The sequence below is a fragment of the Ictidomys tridecemlineatus genome, chromosome 6 (genome assembly GCF_052094955.1).
Source record: "Ictidomys tridecemlineatus isolate mIctTri1 chromosome 6, mIctTri1.hap1, whole genome shotgun sequence".
NCBI lineage: Eukaryota > Metazoa > Chordata > Mammalia > Rodentia > Sciuridae > Ictidomys > Ictidomys tridecemlineatus.
Window position 1 is genome coordinate 77,989,376 of NC_135482.1, and position 23,460 is coordinate 78,012,835.

Sequence of the window (23,460 nt, forward strand, 5' to 3'; positions counted from 1 at the left end):
TGTTATATATTTATAATGCTTTTTTACATTTATTAATTTTAATCATGTTACAAATTATAAAACATAATATGCATATTTTTATTATAATTTTATAATAACATTTATATATTACAATTTAATATATTTAAAACATTTTATAATACAGACACTTTAACCTAAATTCTGAATCATACTGCAATCTATCAATTATATTACAGAAAGACTGAAGATTAGTAATTGCTCCAAAATAAAAGAGACTACAGAGAAATTATGACCAATACTCTGAGTTTTAGAAAATATACAACTAAATTATTAACATGCAAAGGGGTATAAATTATGCAACTCCTTCCAAATGTTTCAAAAAACAATATTTTTATAGAGAGGGAGAAAGAGAGGAAGAGTGATAAAACAAATGTGGAAAAACATTAAAAATTAGTGAGTCTGGATAAAAATATAGTCACTCTGTGTATTAAGTTTAAAGTTATTTCAAAAAATGTGTTACTTCAGAGGGAAGGGGAGGGGGAATAGTAGAGGATAGGAAAGGTAGCAGAATACAACAGTCATTAATATGGTATTATGTAAAAATGTGGATGTGTAACCGATGTGATTCTGCAACTTGTATTTGGGGTAAAAAATGGGAGTTCATAACCCACTTGAATCAAGTGTATGAAAGATGATATGTCATGAGCTTTGTAATGTTTTGAACAACCAATTAAAAAAATGTGTTACTTCAAAGGGGGACTGGAATGGAAGTGGAGTGAGAAGCAGATGACTCGTATTATTCTGCCTCACAAGATGTGTGTATTTCTCTTCATATTTTAAAGTCCAAGAAATAACACTGTGAAGAAAAAAATGGGATACAGATTTTTAAATTTTTTAGTGCTTCTAAGAAAAGGTCCCCAAAGAGCTAGATGAGCAGTTCATTAGGGAAATGAGAAAAGGTGACATTTCGGGCACCAAAAACAACATCACCCAAATCAGGAGAGCACCTGAGGCCCACGGTGTGTTGAAGAATCCATCAACAAGAGCAGAAAATAATTTCTTGGGATGCAGACCCCTGAAGATCCTCATCACTAGAGCACAATTTGTGGTCACAGGGAGAAGCGATGGCACAGCAGGGAGTGGCCCATCCACCAGCAGCACAGATGGCTTTTGTCATCTGATTGAGACTTGATTTTGTTATGTTCAATTTCTGAGATTTGGGGTTATCTTTATATGAATATCACAACCCCACCTCACATATTGTTGTCACTAATGACACATGGAAATTGCCAGCTGATGAACACCAGTGCCCTTCCTTCTTTTCCCTTCAGAGAAAGGGAGTGGAACTCTTCACAAAGGTTTGCCTGTACGAATTGTGGAAATTGTCTTTTCACTTTAAGTTGCACATATATGATATCTTAATCTAATTTTATTAGGCAGTCTAATATATCGTTAAAATATGTACAAATATACTAACTAGACAATTAGTATACTGTACCTACTGACATATTGTGCATACCAATTGACAGCAACTGATCAATTTTTGGCAACTGAAAAACATAGGCAAAAAAACAGCATGTATTCTGGCCCCAAGTTGAAGGTCTATACCACCAAGAGGGTAGCTGAAACCTGGAAAATGTAACCTTTAACAAATGTTCACCCACTGGGAAAGCATCAGTGCATAGAATTCAAAACAGGCTTAGTATCCCTCATCTGAAATGCTTGAAACCCTAAGAGTTTTAGAGTTCGAATTTTTTTCAGATTTTGGAATATCTTCATAACATAATGAGATATCTTAGGGATGGAACCCTAAACACAAAATTCATCTATGTTTCCATATACTTTTTATGCATGCAACCTAAAGGTAATTTAATGCAATATTTTTAGTGCACCTGTGTTTTGACTGTGACCTACCTCATGAGGTCTGGTGTGGAATTTTCCACTTGCAGCATCATATTAGCACTCAAAAAGTGTCAGAGTTGGAACATTTTGGAACTGGGAATTTGGGATTAGGGATGCTCAAACTATAATGTAAAATACAGATCTCCTAGCAAGAGTAATAGAATCGTGTGTGGGAATTGCTAACTAAGACTTAACTTGCTCTCAAAACTTGGTATTTTTTGAACACCACTCACATGATTTTTATAAAGTATGCTATTTTATAGAGTTATTAATGTTTATTTTATTTGTAAGACTGAGTTCCATTAGCATCAGACAGGGCCAGGAACATATACTTAGCATGTGGTAACAGCTACATGCCAGCCTGATCTAATCAGAACATAACTAACTTTCTCCCAAGTCCTCCTGGCCCATTCTGGAAATGGCCTTGACCTTGGAACTCCATGTATCAGCTTTTTCTCCTCTTGCTTCCAATTAATGTAAGTGCATTCCTTCAAACCAGTAAAGTCTCTGTGATGATGGGGTTTTCTCAGAAGATAATTGTAATTTTCCCAATTTCTCTGTTGATTTTTCTTATGATTCGGGATTCAGAAAAACATTGTTATTTCCCAAGAAATACAATGTCAGGAAACATTTCCAAGAATCTCACGGACTAAAGTGAAGTTAGTTTGCCTCTGCCTCTATTTTTTTTTCCTTTTTTTTTGCAATTCTCCAGCAGAGTGTCTATTCAATAGGCAGTGTATTATAGGCACTCCAATGTTTGTTGAAAGAGTGAGTAAAGAAATGAATTTGTCCCTATATATTTCTATTGGAAATAATACTTCTTTCCTCTAGGGTTCTTGTGTTATTACAATATGTTGCTTTGTCTTGTATCTATTTATGTGCCTATTTTTCTTTGCTTTCCTATGAGCTTGGTGACCATCAACCTGTGGATGGAGTCCCTGCTGTCCATTCACTTATTCCCCCAGCATAGAGAAGGCAGCCCTACACCAAGCACATGCTCATTAGTTATTTGATGATCTCACAATGAATAAAGGAAGCCTTTAATTATGTCAGCATGTTTATATATGAGCATATCAATGTGTTTAAACTAAATCCTATCCCAAAATTTTAAATTCCCCATCCTGTTCAAGATAACTTATGGTCTGGTCTCACTTTTTTCTTTTTTAACAAAAGGGAGAAACTTCCCAGTAATTCCCTTCCCCCACCACAACAAAGTCTTCTATTGTTTTAAATAGTTTTAAATAATTTATCACTATATCTTCTATCAAGTACATCTTTCTATTTCCATAAAATCTATAATGAAATAGCAGTCTCTATTTTACTTTGCAGTACAAATTGTTTTGTAGGTCAAATTTTTTCCCTTCTTCTCTATATCTCCCTCATCTTCTTGCAAAAGTAAATGTCTTCCCTAACATGTCCACCTCTTGACTCCTTTGCACCTTTAATTGTATTACTATGGATTCTATTCTTTATTAGCACAAAAGCCCGTTGAAACCCTTGCTTAAAGGTCATTTTGCTAATAGGATTTGCCTGTTTGCTTCAAATCCAGCCTAAACACTATCAGCTCATGTTCACACTGTCCCAAGTGGCCCATGCTTTCTGCTTTCCCTCTGAAACCATTGAATTACATCTGCAGTTACCCTACTTGTTTGATCTTTCCTGTGATAATTGACTTCAAGACACTTTAAGTATAGATTTTCAGCTGTACTTTAAAAACTATTTGTCAGAAACAAAATATTGATCTGTGGTCTTAGATTAAAACACAACACTGACCCAGCATTGTATATTTTATATGGCTAGGTTTGGCAATCTTTGATTATTTTTCTTCATGTTAGGACCAAAAAGAACATTAAAATTCAGGTATCTCTCTCATCTCATTAAGTTTGTATCTAAAGTCTGTCATGCTGGCGTTCTAAAATAAGGTCGTATTACTACTCTAAATGTACCCAGTGGAAATGGACACGAAAGCAGCTCAAAGGGCTTCCTCTGCCCTTTACAGGAACACATATAGGCTCTTCTTTGAATAGTAGACATTTGACACCCTGTCTCCTTGAACTTATACTTCTATTTTATGTCCCCCTCAATATTTTTAATGTATTACACACTTATGCTTAAAAATATTTTATTATCTTATCTCTCTGTAATAAAAATTCATATTTAATTTTAAAAAAAAATTTTTTTTGCAGTGCTAGGGATTGAACTCAGGCCCAGGACCTTGTGCATTCTAGGCCAGCACTTCACCACTGAGCTGTGTCCCCCAACCCATAATTGAATTGATTTTTTTAAATTTCATGTGGCCAAAAGCCTCTATAGGTTAAAATTTTAACTCTGTATTACTGTACCCAATATTATTAATTCATAATTGTTCAATTTATCACAATTAAAATAGTAAACATGATAATTATTAAATGTAAAAGCTTATATTTTGATAAGTGCAGCAAGTTTCAATTATGTGTTTAGCTATCTGTGGCTGAATCTTATTACCTTTTGTTTAGAACAATGAGACAGCATGAAGCACTAATTCTATTCCTCCTATCACCTTTATATAGATATCTACATAAATGAGAATGAAGTATCCGTGTTATAGCAATGACTTAATTCTTGGAACTCTGAAGTTACCAGCACTTATCACAAAGTGATCTATCATCTTACACAATTTTTTAATGATCTACCAGCTGACAAATCAGCCAGGTCCTCCTCTAATTTGGTCAAAAGCAAAGAATTTAAACACATCCATCATTAGAGTTAAATGGCATTACAGCCATTTACTTTCAGAGTTTTGTAGAAGTAAAGCAAAAATTCTCTACCAAGAGTTACCAAAGGACCATTACTTATACCTCACATTCTTTTACTTACAAGCATCTTGTCCAATCTACTGTACTCAGAGTAGGGAAAATTACCTAAACAATGTCATTTTTTATATGATGATTTTTATCAGTGTGTGTGTGTGTGTGTGTGTGTGTGTGTGTGTGTGTGTATGTGTGTATACGCGTATACACACATACAAGTTTATCAAAACCTTGGGCTTAAAGGTTTAGAATTCTGTTTGTGGAAAATAGCCATCATACAACCTGATTGCCCAAATCAATTCTCAGTATCAAACCAATTAGTCAAATCATATTTCTTAGGTCAGTTCAAATAAACATACAACTGTGCATCTCTACAATTATTGAACTTCTGAACTTAGAATATCAACAGGAGCCACCAATCCATACTTCTAATACCATATTTTATACTTCATAGAAATACACATTTGGTTTGGATGTGAGGTGTCCCCCAAAAGCTCATGTGTGGGCTGAGATTGTAGCTCAGTGGTAGAGCACTTGCCTAATATGTGTGAGGCCCACTGGGTTTGACTCTTATAGGCTTCTAAATATATATATATATATATTTAGAAGCTAGCCAATCCCTAAAAAACAAATGCCAAATGTCTTCTTTGATATAATGAGAGAAACCAAGAACAGAGCAGGGAGGAAGAGCAGGAGGAAAAGATTAACATTAAATAGAGGGCTGGGGATGTGGCTCAAGCGGTAGCGCGCTCGCCTGGCATGCGTGCGGCCCAGGTTCGATCCTCAGCACCACATACCAACAAGGATGTTGTGTCCGCCGAGAACTGAAAAATAATAAATATTAAAAAAAAAAATTCTCTCTCTCTCTCTCTTTCTCTCTCACTCTCTCTTAAAAAAAAACAAAAAAACATTAAATAGAGTCATGAGGTGGGAGGGAAAGGGAGAGAAAAGGGAAATTGCATGGAAATGGAGGGAGACCCTAATTGTTATACAAAATTACATATAAGAGGTTGTGAGGGGAATGGCAAAAAAATAAGGAGAGAAATGAATTACAGTAGATGGGGTAGAGAGAGAAGATGAGAGGGGAGGGGAGGGGGGATAGTAGGGGATAGGAAAGGTAGCAGAATACAACAGTTACTATTGTGGCATTATGTAAAAATGTGGATGTGTAACCAATGTGATTCTGCAATCTTTGTAATGTTTTGAATAACCAATAAAAAAAATTTTAAAAAAACCCTCATGTGTGAGACAATGCAAGGTTTAGAGAAATGATGAGACTTAACCCAGTGAATTAATCACCTAATGGGATTAATTGAAAGCAGGTGGGGTGTGGCTGGAGGAGGTGGGGCGTTGGGGGAGAGGCTTTGGGGTATATTTTTGTTTCTGGCAAGTGGAGATCTCACTCTCTGCTCTCTGATCATCATGTGACCTGCTTCCCTTCACTACATTCTTCTGCCTCACCTCAAGCTCTTAGGAATGGAGCCTGCTGTCTATGGATTGAGACCTCTGAAACTGTGAACCCATAAATAAATTTTTATTCTTCCAAAATTGTTCATGTCAGGTCTTTTAGTTGCAGCAGCGAAAAAGCTGACTAAACACATAAGACAGGAAGAGATCACAAGTTCTTTCCTCAATGTATCATGTATTAATTGAAGGAAGCCTCCTGTTCCTTTAGAAGGAAACTCAAGGGTATGTATGCCTCAGGCATGGTAGATTCTGATGTATGACAGTATTCCTGGTTTAGAGGTTTTTTTTGTTTGTTTGTTTTCCTTTTTGGTACCAGGGATTAAACTCAGGGTGCTTAACCATTGAGCCACATCCCCAGCCCTTTTTAAATTTTTTTATTTTGAGACAGGGTCTCACTAAGTTGCTTAGGGAATCGTTAAATTGTGGAAGGTGGCTTTGAACTTGAAATCTTCCTGCCTCAGCCTCCCCAGTCACTGGCATTGTAGACATGCTCCTACACCCAGCTCTTATTTTTGTCCAAATGAGAAAAGGGCAGGTGACAGAATAAGTTAAGAAAAGAGAACCAATGTGCCATCTTCCCTGTTGGTGTATTCTTACACGATCGACTTTGGGAAAGTGTCTTCATGCCAGCTAAGGCTCTGCAAAAGACTCTTTTTAAAAAACTGTGGGGCCATGTACTCTTGGAAAAACATCCTCTGCTTCCAGCAATGTACATGAAATAAACTAGCTATGGTTACTAAGATGTAGAACAAGGGAGTTCAACAATGCCACCTCATTCAGTGCATAATTAAGTAAATATTTTAAAGGGGCCATAGATCTAAACTATCAATAATTTCAAAACAAGAGTTTTCATCAAGTACAAAATAACTACATCTCTTATTAAATAACTTGGAAAATAATTGGTAAGCCTCCTAAGTCTCTTTCTAACATTAAGGATGTCACTCTAACTGTTTTTGGTCCTCCTCCAGCTCTTACAGTTCTGCTTCAAAAATATTATAAATACAAAGCACAGTGAGCAAAAGTAAAACAGAAATAAAGGGCAGGAATAATCACTTAGCATGACAAGTATCTCAACATGTCCCTTGCTGTTTAAAGATGCATTAGGATTTAAATTTTCTGCAAATAAAAGAACTGACCATGTACTATTACTTGGACTAATAATAGTGGCTATTTTAAAAGCAGTTAAATCCTCAAGGAACAAAAAAGTCAATTTGAACATTTAAAAAGAAAAGTGGTCAAGCAGAATGATTTTTATATAAAGATAAACACTTCAGTAGAGCTTTGAATTCACCTGGTTTTGAAAGGAAGAAAAAAAAGATCAGTTAAGCTGATACATACAAATACATTTGTTTTGGTTGTTATTTCATTGAGTTCCAATTATACTCACTGCCTCTGTGTGAACAGGATGCACAGCAAAAAGTAATGCCGTAACAAAAGCAAGTCCACGATTCTTGAAGACGGTTTTATCACAGGTGTACATCAGCACGAGGGTCACTAAGCAGTGTAAAATTACATTTACTGCGTGAAAGTAGAATGGGTTCATGCCAGTCAAAAATATGTTTAGCCTGTAAAAAAAAAATAAATTAAAAAATAAAAACCTGTGCTAACTTCAAACACAACACAAGCACAAAGAAAGCAGACAGATTCTATCATTTATACTGATATGCTATTTGAGTAATTATTTTTAAATGACTCCTAACATTTCATTATTTGATAGATTTGAGTATGAACCACTTTTTTACTATCTCCAAATTAATTATCCTATCTGCAGAAATCAATGCATATATAATACAATGTCACTTCAGGAAACTTTGGCCACGCTGAGGCAGCAAAAGCAGGTACTCAACCTGTTTTTCCTGCACCCTGTGGATGATATGAACCCCTCTCATAATAGTCTTGTTCTCACTGCCAGCTACTCCAAAGTGGCCAAGTGTTCAAATGAAGTTCACAGTGCTGTGGGTCAGAGCCACAGTCACTGCAGATGAATAGAAACCAGGAGCCTGTGACTGTGGCCACGGTTCAGACAAACCAGACATGAATGTGTTCTCTCACCTATGGTGCCACCAGGAGCCACATTTCCATATTATAGATATGACAGCATCATCTAATTACTATCCCACAAGGGGATCTTTGGGGCATTACATACTATTACCAGCTGCAGCTGAAATAAAAAACATGAGCAAAACCATAATATTTCAGAAATCTATACTAGATATTTTTAATGCAGATTCCCAGATCTCAGAATCTGATTATTAAGACTATGACAAAGAAACAAGAAGAGAACCACATAGAGAAGGGAAGTCAGTTGTTACACATCATAAAATATATATATATATATATATATATATATATATATATATATATATATATATATATATACTTTCATGAGACAGAAATGCAGAACAGAGACATCTGAAGGTTGCTTTAAATTTAGTAACAGATCATACGATTGAGTCTATGGGATTATAGGAAAAAATGCACTGGACAGGGTCTAGATGTTTTAGAGGAACATACACACCCTTAGTCTCCAGTCCATCTTACAAAAGAAGTAACCCTAGGTCATTCTTCACATGCCCTTGATGTTCTTCTCTTACAGAAACAACTCCTCTGTGCCAAAACCACCCAGACTGCACAAGTCAGCTCTAGAGATGACATATGCATATTCTAAATACTTGACTTGATTCATGCACAGCTTTCACCTACAGAATTTTAATCATCTCAAGCTTTATTTGGGCATATGAATCCAAATGTCATAGTTACTAATCAACTCTTCCTTCACTCCCACTCCTAACAAAGTAACCATAATTCAAAACCAAACCTGGAAAACATGGACCGTTATATGGGATTCAACTAAGGGCATTGATGCAAGGTTGGACCCAGCTGTGTGTAGGCAGATCCATGAGCCTGCACACACCAGCACCCTTTCTACAGATGCATGATGGGAAATAATCCAAACAAGGGGAAGAGGAATGGGCAGTAAACTAGGGAAACAGGCAGGTTCAAATAAAGCAAGAACAGCACCACATTCCAAGGAAGGAGGACCCCACATGTAGTGACAAAGTTGCCAGAAATCAGAAAGCTTCAGTCTGGAGATGTAAGAAGGTAAGACCAAGGTGTGGTTCTCAAAGAGTTGGACACAGTTGCTATAAGTCCATCCTCCTGAGGCTGATTCCTCACTGAACATTCTAGAACAACTAAACTATCCATTTAAAATTCATTCATATCAGTAATGATGATGAGAGAAAACAGCATCTCCCAAGCATTTTCTGGGTATTCAAATTGGATCTCTGACAGACAGTTTGCATGAAAGCCTTTAAAAAGTGTATACTCTGACAAAAATTCTCATTTCTAGGGATTTTCATGAGGAAATAACCAAAAAAGTATTCAAAGATCATGTGTGGGCAAAAATGCATCTCACCATGCTAATTATAAAAATGTCAAGATCTGTTAAAAAGTCTAAAGTGATGAAGAATGAATTCTCCAAACTTCAGTCAAGTTACCTTGAGACAAAATGTTAGCAAATTTTTAGGACATATCCCGTTTGCAAGAATGGAAAAAAAAGAAGATCTGATTCTGGGAGCCAACAGGGGTTCACAAAAAGAGGACTTAACTGATGAACCTTATAATTTAATAGAAGCAGGAGAGTGATAGATACATCACATCTTTATTTTTAAAAAGACATTTATCAAAATCTCTTGCAATCTCCTTGCCCAGAAGATAGCCTAAGATGGATCTGTAGCAAACACAAAGAGTGGTGAGTAATAAATCAATGCCTCCTTGCACTGAGACCTCCTCTGTATGTCACAGCTTTCCAATATTATCTCTGCTTTGTCCAATATTTTTATCAAAGATTTAAGTGAAACTAATATGTATCCTTATCAAGATTATAAAAATACCTGTATTGGGGAAGGAGTGCTAATATGCTGGAAGACTGATTGATATTCACAGAGTTTAAATGGGTGAAATTATGAATTTTAATAGGATTAAACTGAATAGTGGTAAGAGTAAAGAGGGGACGTAAAACAGAACAAAATGCTGCCAATCCAGATTAAAATAGTGTACCTGTACTGCCCAGGAGTTTTTAGTTCCCCTCAACTTAGAGACTCAGTGTATCTTGGGTATCATAACAGATCAAAACATCAACAAAAAGACAGGAAACTGCTGGGAAAGGTAGCAAACACTGTAATCCCAGCGGCTCTGGAGGCTAAGGCAGGAGGATCCAGAGTTCAAAGCCAGCCTCAGCAATGGCAAGGCACTAAACAACTCAGTGAGACCCTGTCTCTAAATAAAATACAAAATAGGGCTGGGGATGTGGCTCAGTGGTTGAGTGCCCCTGAGTTCAATCCCCAGCAAAAAAAAAAAAAAAAAAAAAAAAAAAAAAAATCGGGAAACGTACAAGTCAAACTCTTTTTCATTTCAATATACTCCAACAGGACTTATCAAACACCTATTAGACATCAGGAATAGTTCAAGGCCCAGAGTTACAAAGAGAAGATAGGGCATTTGCTTTTAAATGGTTGACCACATACTAGGAGCAAGAGAGGCAGTTAGTCAGATAAGTAATAGTGACAGAATTCTAGCAATGGAGAAACTACCAGGTGCAAAGATTTTGGAGAAGGTAATATTCTACCTGTGGACAGGAGAGACAAGGTGGGTGGAATCCAGCATGGAACAGGAGACCTCCAGAGTGCTTCTTAGCCCTAGAGCACCTTCACAAGAGGGCTCTAGGAGTAGAGGAGGGAGAAGCTCTCTGAAATGAGGTCTCAGGAAGGTAGGTTTGTGGAAGGGGGTGTTCAACCTGAGGATGATGACAGAGAAATGATACCAAGTTCTCTGGGGGGGGGAAGAGATCTTGGTCATATTTATTGCTCGACCCCAGTGTCTAACACACTCGTGGTTTTAGCTCAATATATTTTTTGTATGAATAAACATGATGAGCAAATGAAATACTGAAGCAAGGCACTTACTCTAAGTATCTCCCCAAAGGGAAAGTAAGATCCAATAACATTGTAAACAGGCTGTCTAAGAGCCAGATTTATCCAGTAAATTGTTTTGTTTCACCTTTATATCTTTTTTCTTTTTAAAATTTACCAATATTTTACAAAACAGATGGTTATTTGGATAAATTTCCTGTTCACCTTGAAACGTTATTGGACCTGGCAACTCTGGGGTTATATGGCTATGCAGAAATATTTGGGTGCCCATTTCAATAAGACAAATGTTCACAATTTGCCATAGTCTCTGCCAATTTCTACTGTATTCCTAACCTGATGCCATTCATCTATCATCACACACACACACACACACACATACACACACACACACGCACACACACACACACACAATTTTTCTTTTAGTAAAAAGAGAGTGCAATGTTTCCTGTGCCTATATTACTATCACAAATGGGAAATCAAAAGACAGTCAAAATGACTGAAGAAAAGTGGAAGAAAGTATATTTCTGGAAGAGGAGGATATTCCCATATGCCTACTATGCAAAATTCTATATGTCAAAGAATATAACCTCCCATCCGGCTCAATTCACTCAATTACCGCATCAGCCAACCCTTTCAGGATTTGAGTTTTCAACCATTAGTATACAAAATACTAAGATGACTTAGTTGAAAAAAAGAATTATCACTTCAACTAGTAAACATCTGTGCATTTAAACTATATCAAGTGGGGCATGGTAGTACACACCTGTAATCCCACTGGCTCAGGAGGCAGCAGGAGGATCTGGCCTCAGCAACTTAGACCCTGTCTTCAGTGGGAAAGCACCCCTGGGTTCAATCCCCAGTACCACCAAAAAATAATAATAATGTAATAACAATTAAACTAGATCGACTACTTTGATAACCAGAAACATCCACACAGAAGTTACAGGCAGGATGACAGTCCACCTGGAAAAAATTCTCAACAGCAGTGTCTCAGGTTGCACTTCACCCTGAAGGTGCCTCTGTGATGGCATTTTACCACTTTCCTAAAATTCACTAGCTGTATTACTCAAAAGTTATGAGCATTTTTTTAATTGTAAGAAGCTAATTTCTTTCCATTTACATATCCAACCAGTTCAGCACACACTAGATTCTAAATGAAAATTTACTGAATGAACAGATGAATTTATATAATGTTAGAAGCTAAAAAGATCGTCATTCCTTTCAACCCTAAGAATCTCTCATTTTATTTGGTCTAGCCTTCATTTTTTTTTTAAATTTAAAACTAGGCCAAACAGTAGGAAATAAAATATTTTTTTCTGAAATAATCCTAATAACCATCTCTGTCTGCAAACCTTCCATAGTTTGGCAAACATGAGCACAAATCGACCCTTCTCCATCTGAATTCTCTCTGTCTTCTTGTAAAACTGCCCAGAAAGGTGGGGCAATAAGCTCACAGAAATCAGAGTTGATGGTTTCCAGCATGGCCACATCCATTCCCAGGAAAGGTCACAGGATCTGGAACCAAAGGGGAGGCAAGGGAAGGGCTCTGAGCTGTCTGCCTATAGGATCTCACAGCCAGGAGCTTGACATAAACTCCATCACTCTTTTTTAATTCTCTGCTTTGAAAATGTCTCTGGTTTAGACAGACAGACAGACACACACACACACACACACACACACACTCACACACACACACACACTCACACACACACACACAACAGGCTGTATCCCAGAAAGAGACTTATACTGGGGGGTGGGGAGGAAGTCCTCAGAAAGATCCCAATTCCATTTCAATCAATCAGCTCCATCTTCACAAGCTGGCACAGGTCTGGAAATTGGCTAAGACGTCAGAAATCTCCATTGTGGCAACTTGAGCCTGATCCTGGTCTTGCACCAATTTTCCGCAGCATATAGATCAAGCAACATTTTAGAGGCCTATCTATTTCATTCCTAGGAACAAAACATGATTCACCACCTTGATGCCTTCAGGTCAAAACTTTCTGATGCCCAATGCATTCCCACTGTTCCTCATGATATAAACTGCACCCAATTGGTCTCTGGTATTCCAGGATCTCATCACTCCACTGATGCCAGAGAGCCCATCTGAGCAGCATCTCCACACATATCACATTCAGCCTACACAAGGCAATCATCAGAGCACATCCCAGAGCTGCAGGTGCTCCAAATAATGTCATTCTCAATGCCTCCATGAAGGCAAAGCCATCTGCTCTCTCCAGGAATATTATGGAGGGGTAGAAGAGTGTATGTGGTCTGCACATAATAAATGCTTCCCAACATTGCTATCTCAGTGAGCCTTTGGATTCATTTCTGTATATTATGCCAGGGAAACTGTGGCATCTCAGTTTCACTAAACATAGGCCCCCATGGAGTCCCAGTGGTTTCCAAATTTCTTAATCGCTGAAGGCCATTGCCAAGTAAGAATGATGCACTTAATCACCTTATGCACTAATTATGCTGCTAATTTTCTGATTCCTTCTCAAGATACTCTAAGCCAGTAGATCTGAAATGGAACCTGGAAATCAGCCCCAAGTAATCCAAATAATTTAAGGCAGGAGAGTCTCAGAACAATAAGACATAGATCTCATCGCTTTGGGAAGTTGGGTAGGATTGACAAGCTTACTAGAAAAGTTGTTTTCTCAGCATAACACAACACACATTCTTTTCCCAGAAGAACTAAAAACAAGGGAAAAGGAAAAATTGACTGTATCTCCTTTATGATGTTTCTCAGGTCTGAAATGATATTTTCTCCAAAACTTTCCAGTGGATTTCCACAGCCCAATACTAGTACACATCACATTCTCCTGTCTTCCTCTATTGCTGTTCATCTTTCTTCTTCCCCACCTCTTGCTATCATTATAATTCTCAAATGCTTGTAAGTGGTTTCCATAGTCTTCTTAGATCATTCAACCAATAAATAACAACATCTGGTTCTGCTCTGTTTTTCTCTAAGGCAAATCCCTTTGGCCCTCAATCATTTTGGTTGCTATCCTTCTGCATTCCCTCCAGTACCAGAACTAAATAAGCAAATCATCATCACTTAATGCATCTAAAGTACCAAACAACGCAGTTCACAGGCACCAATGCAGATAACAGCACAGAGGAAAAGCAAAATTCCTGTTGATTTGAGCTCAGTGCATCACAGCCTCACCTACCCATGAAGGGGCAGCAAGTGTCATTATGACTTCATTTAGAATAATGACTGGGGATTCCACCTTCTGGGTCCCCTTCTTCCTCCGGGAGAAGTCTTTTCTTCTGTTCTTTAATAAATTTCTAATCTCTACTCTGCAAAAAAAAAAAAATAGAATAATGACTGTATCAAAGGAGTCAGAGAAACTGAGGATACGAAGGTCAGTAGTGATACCCAGAAGACAGCAATCCCAGAAGAAAATCCTTAAAAGGAAATCAGAAAAAAGTAGCCCAGTGTCCCAAATACCTTAGTTATAACTACAACTGAGCTGTCAATTTTTAGCAAATTCTCCCTCTTTTTTTTCCTTCTCTCTCTTAATGGTGTTTGGTGAGTACTAGGATGTAATGCAATTCAGACATCAACAATCCAGCACTATTGAGGACATCCAAGATTGCAAGCAAAGTACTCTATAAGACTCTTGTACTTGAACTATTAGCAACAAGGTGAAAAGTCACCAAGCCATCTGTACTTCCAATCAACTGGCTGCAAAGTGGGGGCTTCCCACAACTCTCTCAAATTCCATACTTCACTAGAATGACTCACAAGAATACAACTATATTTATTGTAATTTGCTTATAAAAGACACAAATCAGAACCAAAGAAAAGATTATGGCGTAAGGTCTAGGACAGTCCTAAACACAAACATTCTGTATCTTCAGGATGCATCTCTCTCCCAACACATCAGTATAAGTTTACCGACCAGAGAGCTCAAGCAAGATTGGAGGTCCAGTATTTTTAAGGAGGTTTCATTATGTACACATGATTGATTAAATTATTAGCTATGGATTGAACTCAATCTCCAGCCCCTTTTCCCTCGTAGGTTAGGAGACAGAAGCTGATAACACATGGCTCAAAGCCCCAACTCTCTATGGTAATATGATTGGTCTTTCCAGCATGGCCAGTCCTCGTCCTGAAACCATCTAGGAGTGAGTCACCACCACTCCTTCACAAAAATTTAGGTATGTGGTTCCATTTCTATCCCTTAGGAAATTTCAAGGGTTTATAAGGTCTCTCCCAGGAACCTAAGACAAAGACCCCACAAATTCTTTAGTATACAACAATGGGAGAGAGAAAGTGATAGCCACATTAATTCCTTTGATAAAGTAATGTACTCTATTTGATCCAACAGAAAATATTTCATGTTACATCTCATTGACTAAAAACAAAACAAAACAAAAGGTCATTTCTTATAGAAAGCAGGGCACTGGAATTGATGAATTTTAGGGCCCTAAGTGCAGGTTGCAGGAGAACCCGTGAAATTCTGAGTTTTGTTTCGGAAGTACAACTGCTATCTCTAGCTTAGAACTTTATAGCAAGCATCCACCAACGATTTATGCTTCAATGCCATTCGACAGGAAGAAGATCCCAAACTTCTAAGAGACTCATGATCTCCCAGCAGGTTTCAATGGAGAGCCATGATTGCCCCTTTCCAAATCCAAGCTGCCTTTAACCTCACAGTAAGCAGGACCCAATGGAATCCTCTGGGTTGGTCAGAGGAAAGACCAGCTCTGCCTTCACTTTTCCCTTAGAGGAAGTAAAAAGGAAAATTAACTAAGAAATAAATAAGACTTTTCTACATTTTAAAAGGAGGCCTACCTTAATATTTCCCCAAAAGCAGACATTCATAAAAAATGGTGTATGCATTCATTTAAATTGTCTGTTATACTTATTACATTTTTAATAACATAGCTCTGTTTTTTTTCTAATTCTTTTTAACTTGTTGATGGATCTTTATATTTTATTCATTTTTAAATTTTTTTTAATTGTAGATGGACACAATATCTTTATTTATTTATTTAAATATGTGGTATTGAGAATAGAACCCAGTGTCTCACATATGCTAGGCAAGTGCTCCACCACTGAGTCAATCCCCAGCCCCTAATTATTGCATTTTAATTTACAAATTAATGGGGTTGACTGTGACACTTCCATTCATGCACATTCTCATATCCTTCTTTAATCCTAACCATCCTACCAACTATTCTCCCTTCCTTAATAGTCCCTTTTCTTCATTTTTTTCCCTATATGAGAGAAAACATGGAATATTTGGCTTATGATTAACATGATGACTTCCAGCTACAACGATTTTTTCTGCCAATGACATTATTTAAGTCTTCTTTGCAGCTGAATAACACATAATGTGTGTGTGTATGTATGTATGTATGTATGTATATACATATATACAGCATTTTCTTTATTCATTCATTCATCTGTCAATGGGCACCTAGGCCAATTCCATTTCTTAGCTATTGTGCATAATACCACAGTAAACATGGGCACAAAGGTCTCCCTTTTATGTGCTAACTTCATTTCCTTTGAGTATATAGCCAGGAGTGGTAGAGCTGAATCCTATGACAGTTTTATCTTTAGTTTTTTGAGAAACCTCCATACTCTTTTTGTATGGTGGCTGGGAATTCACATTCTCATCAACATTGTATAAGGGTTCTTTTCACCCACATTCTCATTGATATTTATTTATTTAGCCATCCTAAGTGGGATAAGATGGAATCTCGGTGAAGTTTGATTTGCAAGTCCCTAATGGCTAAAAATGTTGAGCACCTTTTCAAGTTAAATGAATTTATTTTTAATTGTCAATAAAATACTCATTCTTTCTTTCAGCAGTAATTCTTAGGCCACTACTATGCAAGCCAGGCAGAGTCCTAGATGGTAGGACAGAGCGCACACTGTCATGACAGGATATTAAAACCAACAACAAAAATACAGTGCCAGGCAGCAATGAGGGACGTGAAGGCAAAGCAGGGTGGAAAGATAAGGGTGAAACATGAGGGAATGTTTGCTGTTTAGTTCAAGAAAATGCCCTGTGAGGAAGTGGCATGAGCAGATACCCCCATGAGGCAGTGGGAGAGCAGGCCGTCCACAGAGGGATGGGGAAGAGCATTCAGGAACAAGATACCACAAGTGCAAAGGCTGCTGGCGGCAGCAGGTCTGGCCTGTACAAGAACAAGGGCTCCAGAATGCCCAGCTGGAGACTGACAGCCCAGAGGGCAGAGAGGGAGCCCGGGTCAGGCTGAACAGGACTCTCTAGAACAGAACCCCGACCTTACCATCTGGAAAAGGAACATGGCCATGACGTTGGCATAATCAAGCATTCCTCATCCCTCATTTAAAGTGGGATGACACTGGGCACGGTGGCACGTGCTGATGATCCCCAAAGCTCCAGAGGCTGAGGCAGGAGGATCATGAGTTTAAAGCCAGCCTCAGCAACTCAGCAAAGCCGTAAGCAACTCAGCAAGACCCTGTCCCTAAATTAAAGAATTTTAAAAAGGGATGGGGAAGTGGCTCAGTGGTTAACACCCAGTACCAAAAATTTTTTTTAAAATAAAATAAAGTGGGATGACTACACACGAAAGTCTGGAAAAACATGAATGTGACTCCAAAAGAAGACAGAAAAGACATTAGTTGATAAGAAGAGATTGCTTCAGAAGGTGACTTCCAAGCCTCCATTCAGGGACTCATAAAAACCCCCAGGATCCAAAAATAATTCCTCTCATTTTCCAGCCTCCTAAGCTACCAGACTGTAGGTTGAGCTTATCTGGCATCTACAGTGCGTCCTACCAGGCTTCCTCCTCTGGGGTTTCTGGGATAACCTCAGTTTGGTACACAATTTTCAAAGCCACTTTTTCATTTTTCTCTATAAAATATTGCCTCCAAACCTGTTTTTCCTTTGCTGTTTCTATCAATGAATATCCCAGACTACCTAGGCAAACATTCTAGACCACCTTCGCTTGTCTCCTATGATAGACTTAAAAAACCACCTTATCAGCCTTGGAGTGACAGACTGTCTCCAAATGAAATTCCACAGAGGTCAATCAAAAGGAACAGAACCAAAAGAAACATTTCACCATTTCTTTAAGGTTTTGGGCATGGAAACTAGTGCTTATTTTCATGGTTGGCATAATGCTTGTGACTAAAAGATGCAAACTACTGAGAAAAAAACTCAAGATCAAACATTAAAATGCTGCAAATTCTTACAGCTGCACATATTAAGATATTCTATTTTTTAGCTCTGACATTTTAAACCACCCACTTCACTCTTATGGTTTATATTACCATCAGAAGCCTTCAATAAAATAAAACTTTATAGCAAACTATGATCTAATAGCCTAAACATGGAAAGAGAATCATGAGTTTAAGGCCCTTTGATTTGCCTTGGGTTCCCCATCTTAACTATGGGAAATCATCAGTTCTGTCTGGTTGAAGCCAACCTCCACTCTCTTATTAAATAGAATGATACAGTTAATAATTCCACAGGAGCTTCTCAAAAGGAAAAGGAAAGGGGGTAAAATTAAAGAGCTAAGCACCTTTTAAATCAACCAAAGCCACTTTTTAATTTATTTATTAATTAGGTATATATGATAGCAGAATGCATTTTGATTCATCATCACAAAGGCAGCACAACTTTTCATTTCTCTGGTTATACAAGATGTAGCATCACACCATATGTGCAGTCATACATGTACCTGGGGTAATGATGTTCAACGCATTCCACCATCTTTCCTGCCCCCATTCCCTTTCCCTCCCCTTTGCCAAATCAAAGTTCCAACATTTTTCCCATTCTCCCCCTCCCCGCCTCCTTATGGATCAGCATACACTTGTCAGAGAGAACATTCGGCCTTTAATTTTTTGGGGGGATTGGCTTACTTTGCTTAGCATGATATTCTCCAACTCTATAACCAAGGCCATTTTTCAGGGGAGAGTTATGGACATGGTGGGATTTGGTTCTGTGTCATTTCAGTGTCCACAGAGTAGCTTAATACATTCCTCCTGATTTCAAAGCTCCAAACAGAACATGACCAGTAAGGGATAAAGAAACAAAATTTAAAAATGGTTACTGCTGCAGATTAAGTTTCACAGATGTTTTGATTCTGCTCTACCACAGTCTAAAAATATTCCTGCACGTTCTTGGACATGCTCTTAGGAAAAGATGGAATGTAAGATTTGATTAGAAATACAAATTCATCAGAATTCTAAATTCACCTGAAGGAATACAAAGAAATGACTATTTGTGTCTGTGAGAGTTTTACAAGAAAAACAAAGCCACTAGGAGTGATCCTGAAGAAGGGATTTACTATAGAGATCTGACCTTTCACAACAGTGGGAGCTGGTTAAATAACCCCAGGAAGTCCGATGCTTCTGTATCTAAAACGGAGGCTGCAAGCCAGAAAGGTGGTCTCTCCGCAAGCGGGGATGGGTACACCAGAAGTAGGGAAAACAAGGCTGAGCTGGAACTCACAGGATAAAGTGGGGTACATACCTGTGACCATTAAGACTCAACTTCAATGATGTGAATGGCTTGCGGAAAGGCTGGTGGTTCTCTTCTTCAAAGTGAAACACTGCACACACACACACACACACACACACACACACACACACACACACACACATCTGACTGCAAGTAGCTGAAGGAGGAGCTCTGGAGAGTGCAGGAGGTGCTGTGGGCATGGCTGCAATTGAACACCACCAGCAGAGCAGCCAGCACTTCTTCCACAATCTGCAAGAGGCCCCACAGCACCAAAACCTCATGTACATGAACCCTCTCAGCGTGATCATGACTACTTCACTTCCACCTTCTAAGTCCTGCAGAATTGTCTCCTGTGGACAGCCCTAATGCAGAATCATCCTGGGAAGGGAATTCTGGGAAACAGTACTAACTTTGCCAAACTGATGTAATATAAAACCACCAGGTCTTGGTAAAATGCCTTGATGTTTCACTGCCCTGTACCTCCACAACTGGTAACAGTAGATGCTCTGATAAGTCATTTCCTTGTTTCAACTTTAGCTCATTTCTTATGAGAAAAATTGTGATTAGTACCTTTACTACATAAGTACCTTAATTATTAATTAGTACATAAACACTTTTATAGTAAAAGCATTACACATCTAAGGATTATATTTATTCTTATGTGAATTTCTAGCTCTCAGTATGTGTGACATACATCTGATGAATTGAAATTAACAAATTCACTTTGAATAAAAAGATGCATTTAAATTCTCCACTAGGAACAACTGTGAAGACAATAATATAAGCTACATAGTGGGGAAAAAACATTTGCCAACAGCATACTTGACAAAGGACATGTACTTAGAATGTATAAAAAACTTTAAAACCCAGAATAAAAAAAAATTCATTTAGAAAATGGATGTAAGACACAAGGGCACTTTTTTGCCAAAGAGGAAATACAAAGGGCAAACAAGCACAAGAAAATATATGTATTGGCCACTAAGAAAATAAAAACTAAATGTAGTGATATACTACTATTACTACAATAAGAAAAGCAGCAACAATACCAAGTGCTGGCAAGGAAGCAAGCAACTGACTTAGTCATTCACTGCTGGTAGAAATGTCTGGAAAACAGTTTGGTAGTTTCATAAGGAACCAAACATGCAACCTCCATACAATGATGTTGTACTCTTATGTATTTCCTCCAGAGAAATAAAAATTTATGTTTACACCAAAACCTATAAATGTTTAGAGCAACTTCATTTTAAATATCCAAAACAACTTAGATGTCCTCAACAAATGAATGGTTAAATAAACTGTGGTATGTCTATGCAATGGAATATTACTGAATGGTTAAAAAGGAACAAATGACACACACATGCAACAATCTGAATAAAGCTCCAGAGACAGGTTGAATCAAAGAAAGCCAATCTCTAAAAATTATATCCTATATGATATAAACAATATTGAAATGGTAAAATTACAGAGGTGGAAAACTATTGGTTATTATGGATTAAAGTGGAGGGAGTTATGGATTTGGTGGTTGTTATAGATTAGGGGTTCATGGCTATGGTATGGATCCTTGTGATGGAACTGTTTTATATCTTGGCTGTGATGGTACTCTCAGAAATGTACAAATCTGAAAAAACTGCATAGAACTTAACAAAATTTAAAGAGTACACGTGAAACTGGTGAAAGGTGAATAAAAGTAGATGGTATCAATGTCAATTTCCTGGTTGTGCTATTACACTTCAGTTATGTAATATGTTACCATTTCGAGAAAATGGATAAGAAGTATATGGGATCTATATTACTACTTACAACTGCACAGGAATATACAATTTTCTCAAAATAAAAATGTTTTCTTAATGAGTTTGAAGTCTCAAAAATATCTGCTCAAACGAGCATAATTTAAGATATGGTTAAAATGGTTTGCACATATTTAAAGAGCCACCTTAATTTTGTTTTCATCATCTACCTAAAATAAATATCATAAAGACATTGTTTTTGTTGTTGTTGTTGTTGTTTAGGGTACTGGGGATTTAACTCAGGGGCACTCAACCACTGATCCAAAGTCCCAGCCCTATTTTGTATTTTTTAGAGGCAGAATCTCACTGAGCTGCTCAGCTCCTAGCTGTTGCTAAGGCTAGCTTTGAACTCCTGATCCGATGTAAAGTGTCAAGGTTAATACTTGGTTCATACTGAATAGCTAATAAATGTGACTTTCTGCCCATCCTTGTAGCATTAGGAGTTGTGTGAGACTAAAGTCACTGATGTTCTCCAGCTCTATGCTGTTGCACTAGGAGATGCCATTTCCCCCGGGACTGTGTGAAGAAAGCTGTCTTATCTTATTTAAATCAATGCACATGAATAAAGAAAGACTAGTTAATTTTCTCTTTCTGAATAGGCACCTATCCATTTCCAACTAGCACCCTGTTGCTCTATATGCAACTCAGTCTTTGTAAAAATAAAAAAATGTATATTTTATAGCAAGTAACAGTAAACAAAGAGCAATGAATCTTATATACCAAGCTGCTTTTTCCAATCAAATATTACTAGAAAGGAAAAGTTTCTTCACCTCTTTCCCTTCTTTGCCCCTATTCTGCCAACCCCATTACTTCTCTTTATCAATGGCTTTGCCCCCTTACTTAGTCCCTTCCTCCATCCCTCTCTCCTCTGTCCCTGCCATCTCCACTGTGAATTTAAAATTTTTAGGAAGACCTGAAAACATTCTCCCTCACCTCCAGCAAGTGGATAAAGGAATTTAAACTTTCCTTTTTTTTTTTTTAATGGAAAATGCTCAACCCAGGGACCAGGGCAGTGGTTTTTATAAGTCTAGCGTACCTCATACTTAAAATCTATCAACAATGCCCACATAATAAAATTAAGGTCCATCTAAAAGTGAAACATTTGTATTTGGGCTATCTAAAGAAATTCTAAGAAATATTTGGAAAACCAGAGAGGGAGGAACTCTCTCAGTGGCTAAAGTTATCTTTCCATTGAAAACCACTACAACTTTTCAAGAGGTCAGTGTTTACAAATTATTCTCTCGAGAGTCAAATGTGTATTTTCTCACCCTCTTTAAAACATTAAACTTTCAGTGGAAGGATTAAGTCAGAAGCCCATGAATTGTTGCCAATTGTCATGTTTCCCTTTTCTAAGTCATCAGAGCCACCTGTCAAAGGAGACCTAGTCCAGCAGGCCAGAACAGGCTTTCAAACTCCAACCCAGTCTCAAATGATCATTACCATAAACCCCAGTTCCTATTACACCCGTTGGAAAACACTTAAAATGCTGATAATACTGAAACAATATTATTTCAACAGTTTCTGTCTGGCCCATTGAAACAAGCTTAAGTGCTGCCAAATTATAAGGGGTGGAGTCATCAGCTAGTGATGTAGAAGACAGCACTTCTTTCAAATCAGCCCTTCTCTCCTTTCTGTACTAGCCCTCTTTTCAAATTCAAGAAAATACTCTACCCCATAAAATCCTGGTGTACTCTCGGTTCTCTTTACACTTATTCACACTAGAAATGCTGAAATCATGACTCTGGGGTTGTAAAAGAAAAACTATTTCAGCGGGGACCCCAAGATCCCCAGAGGATTCCAAGTGTCTGCATTCCTTTGCTTTGCACCTTCTCAAGTCCATTTCCAGAGCTGCTTGGCAGACTGGAGAAGCTCTGGGAGCAGACAAGAGGGAGAAGGTCGGGGTGAGGTGGCTTGAGGACAATTTTCTCTCTCCCCTGCTTTTTCCCAAAACCTACGCAGTCCTAGCAGCTCAAGGCTCCCTCCTCCTCCCATCTTAATGAGCTCCCAGAGGGGCTGACACACTCCTCCTCGGCAAAGCTACCCAACAGCTTCTGAGAAATTCCCAACTTGGAAGCATCGCCACCGCCGCCACCTCTCAGGAACCCAGTGGACCCGCGCTGGTCCCATTTGGCAGCCACCGGGCAAGGAC

General features: G+C 38.0%; 1 protein-coding gene across 1 annotated transcript in view; it reads right to left on the bottom strand.

The window, feature by feature from the left end:
* LOC120888329 (protein O-mannosyl-transferase TMTC1-like) overlaps positions 1-23,460 on the bottom strand; it is a 113,245-nt gene that overhangs the window by 88,993 nt on the left and 792 nt on the right. The window contains exon 2 of the mRNA XM_078014968.1: positions 7,507-7,684. Coding sequence (XP_077871094.1) covers positions 7,507-7,684 — 178 coding nt within the window. The remainder of the gene's footprint in view (positions 1-7,506; positions 7,685-23,460) is intronic.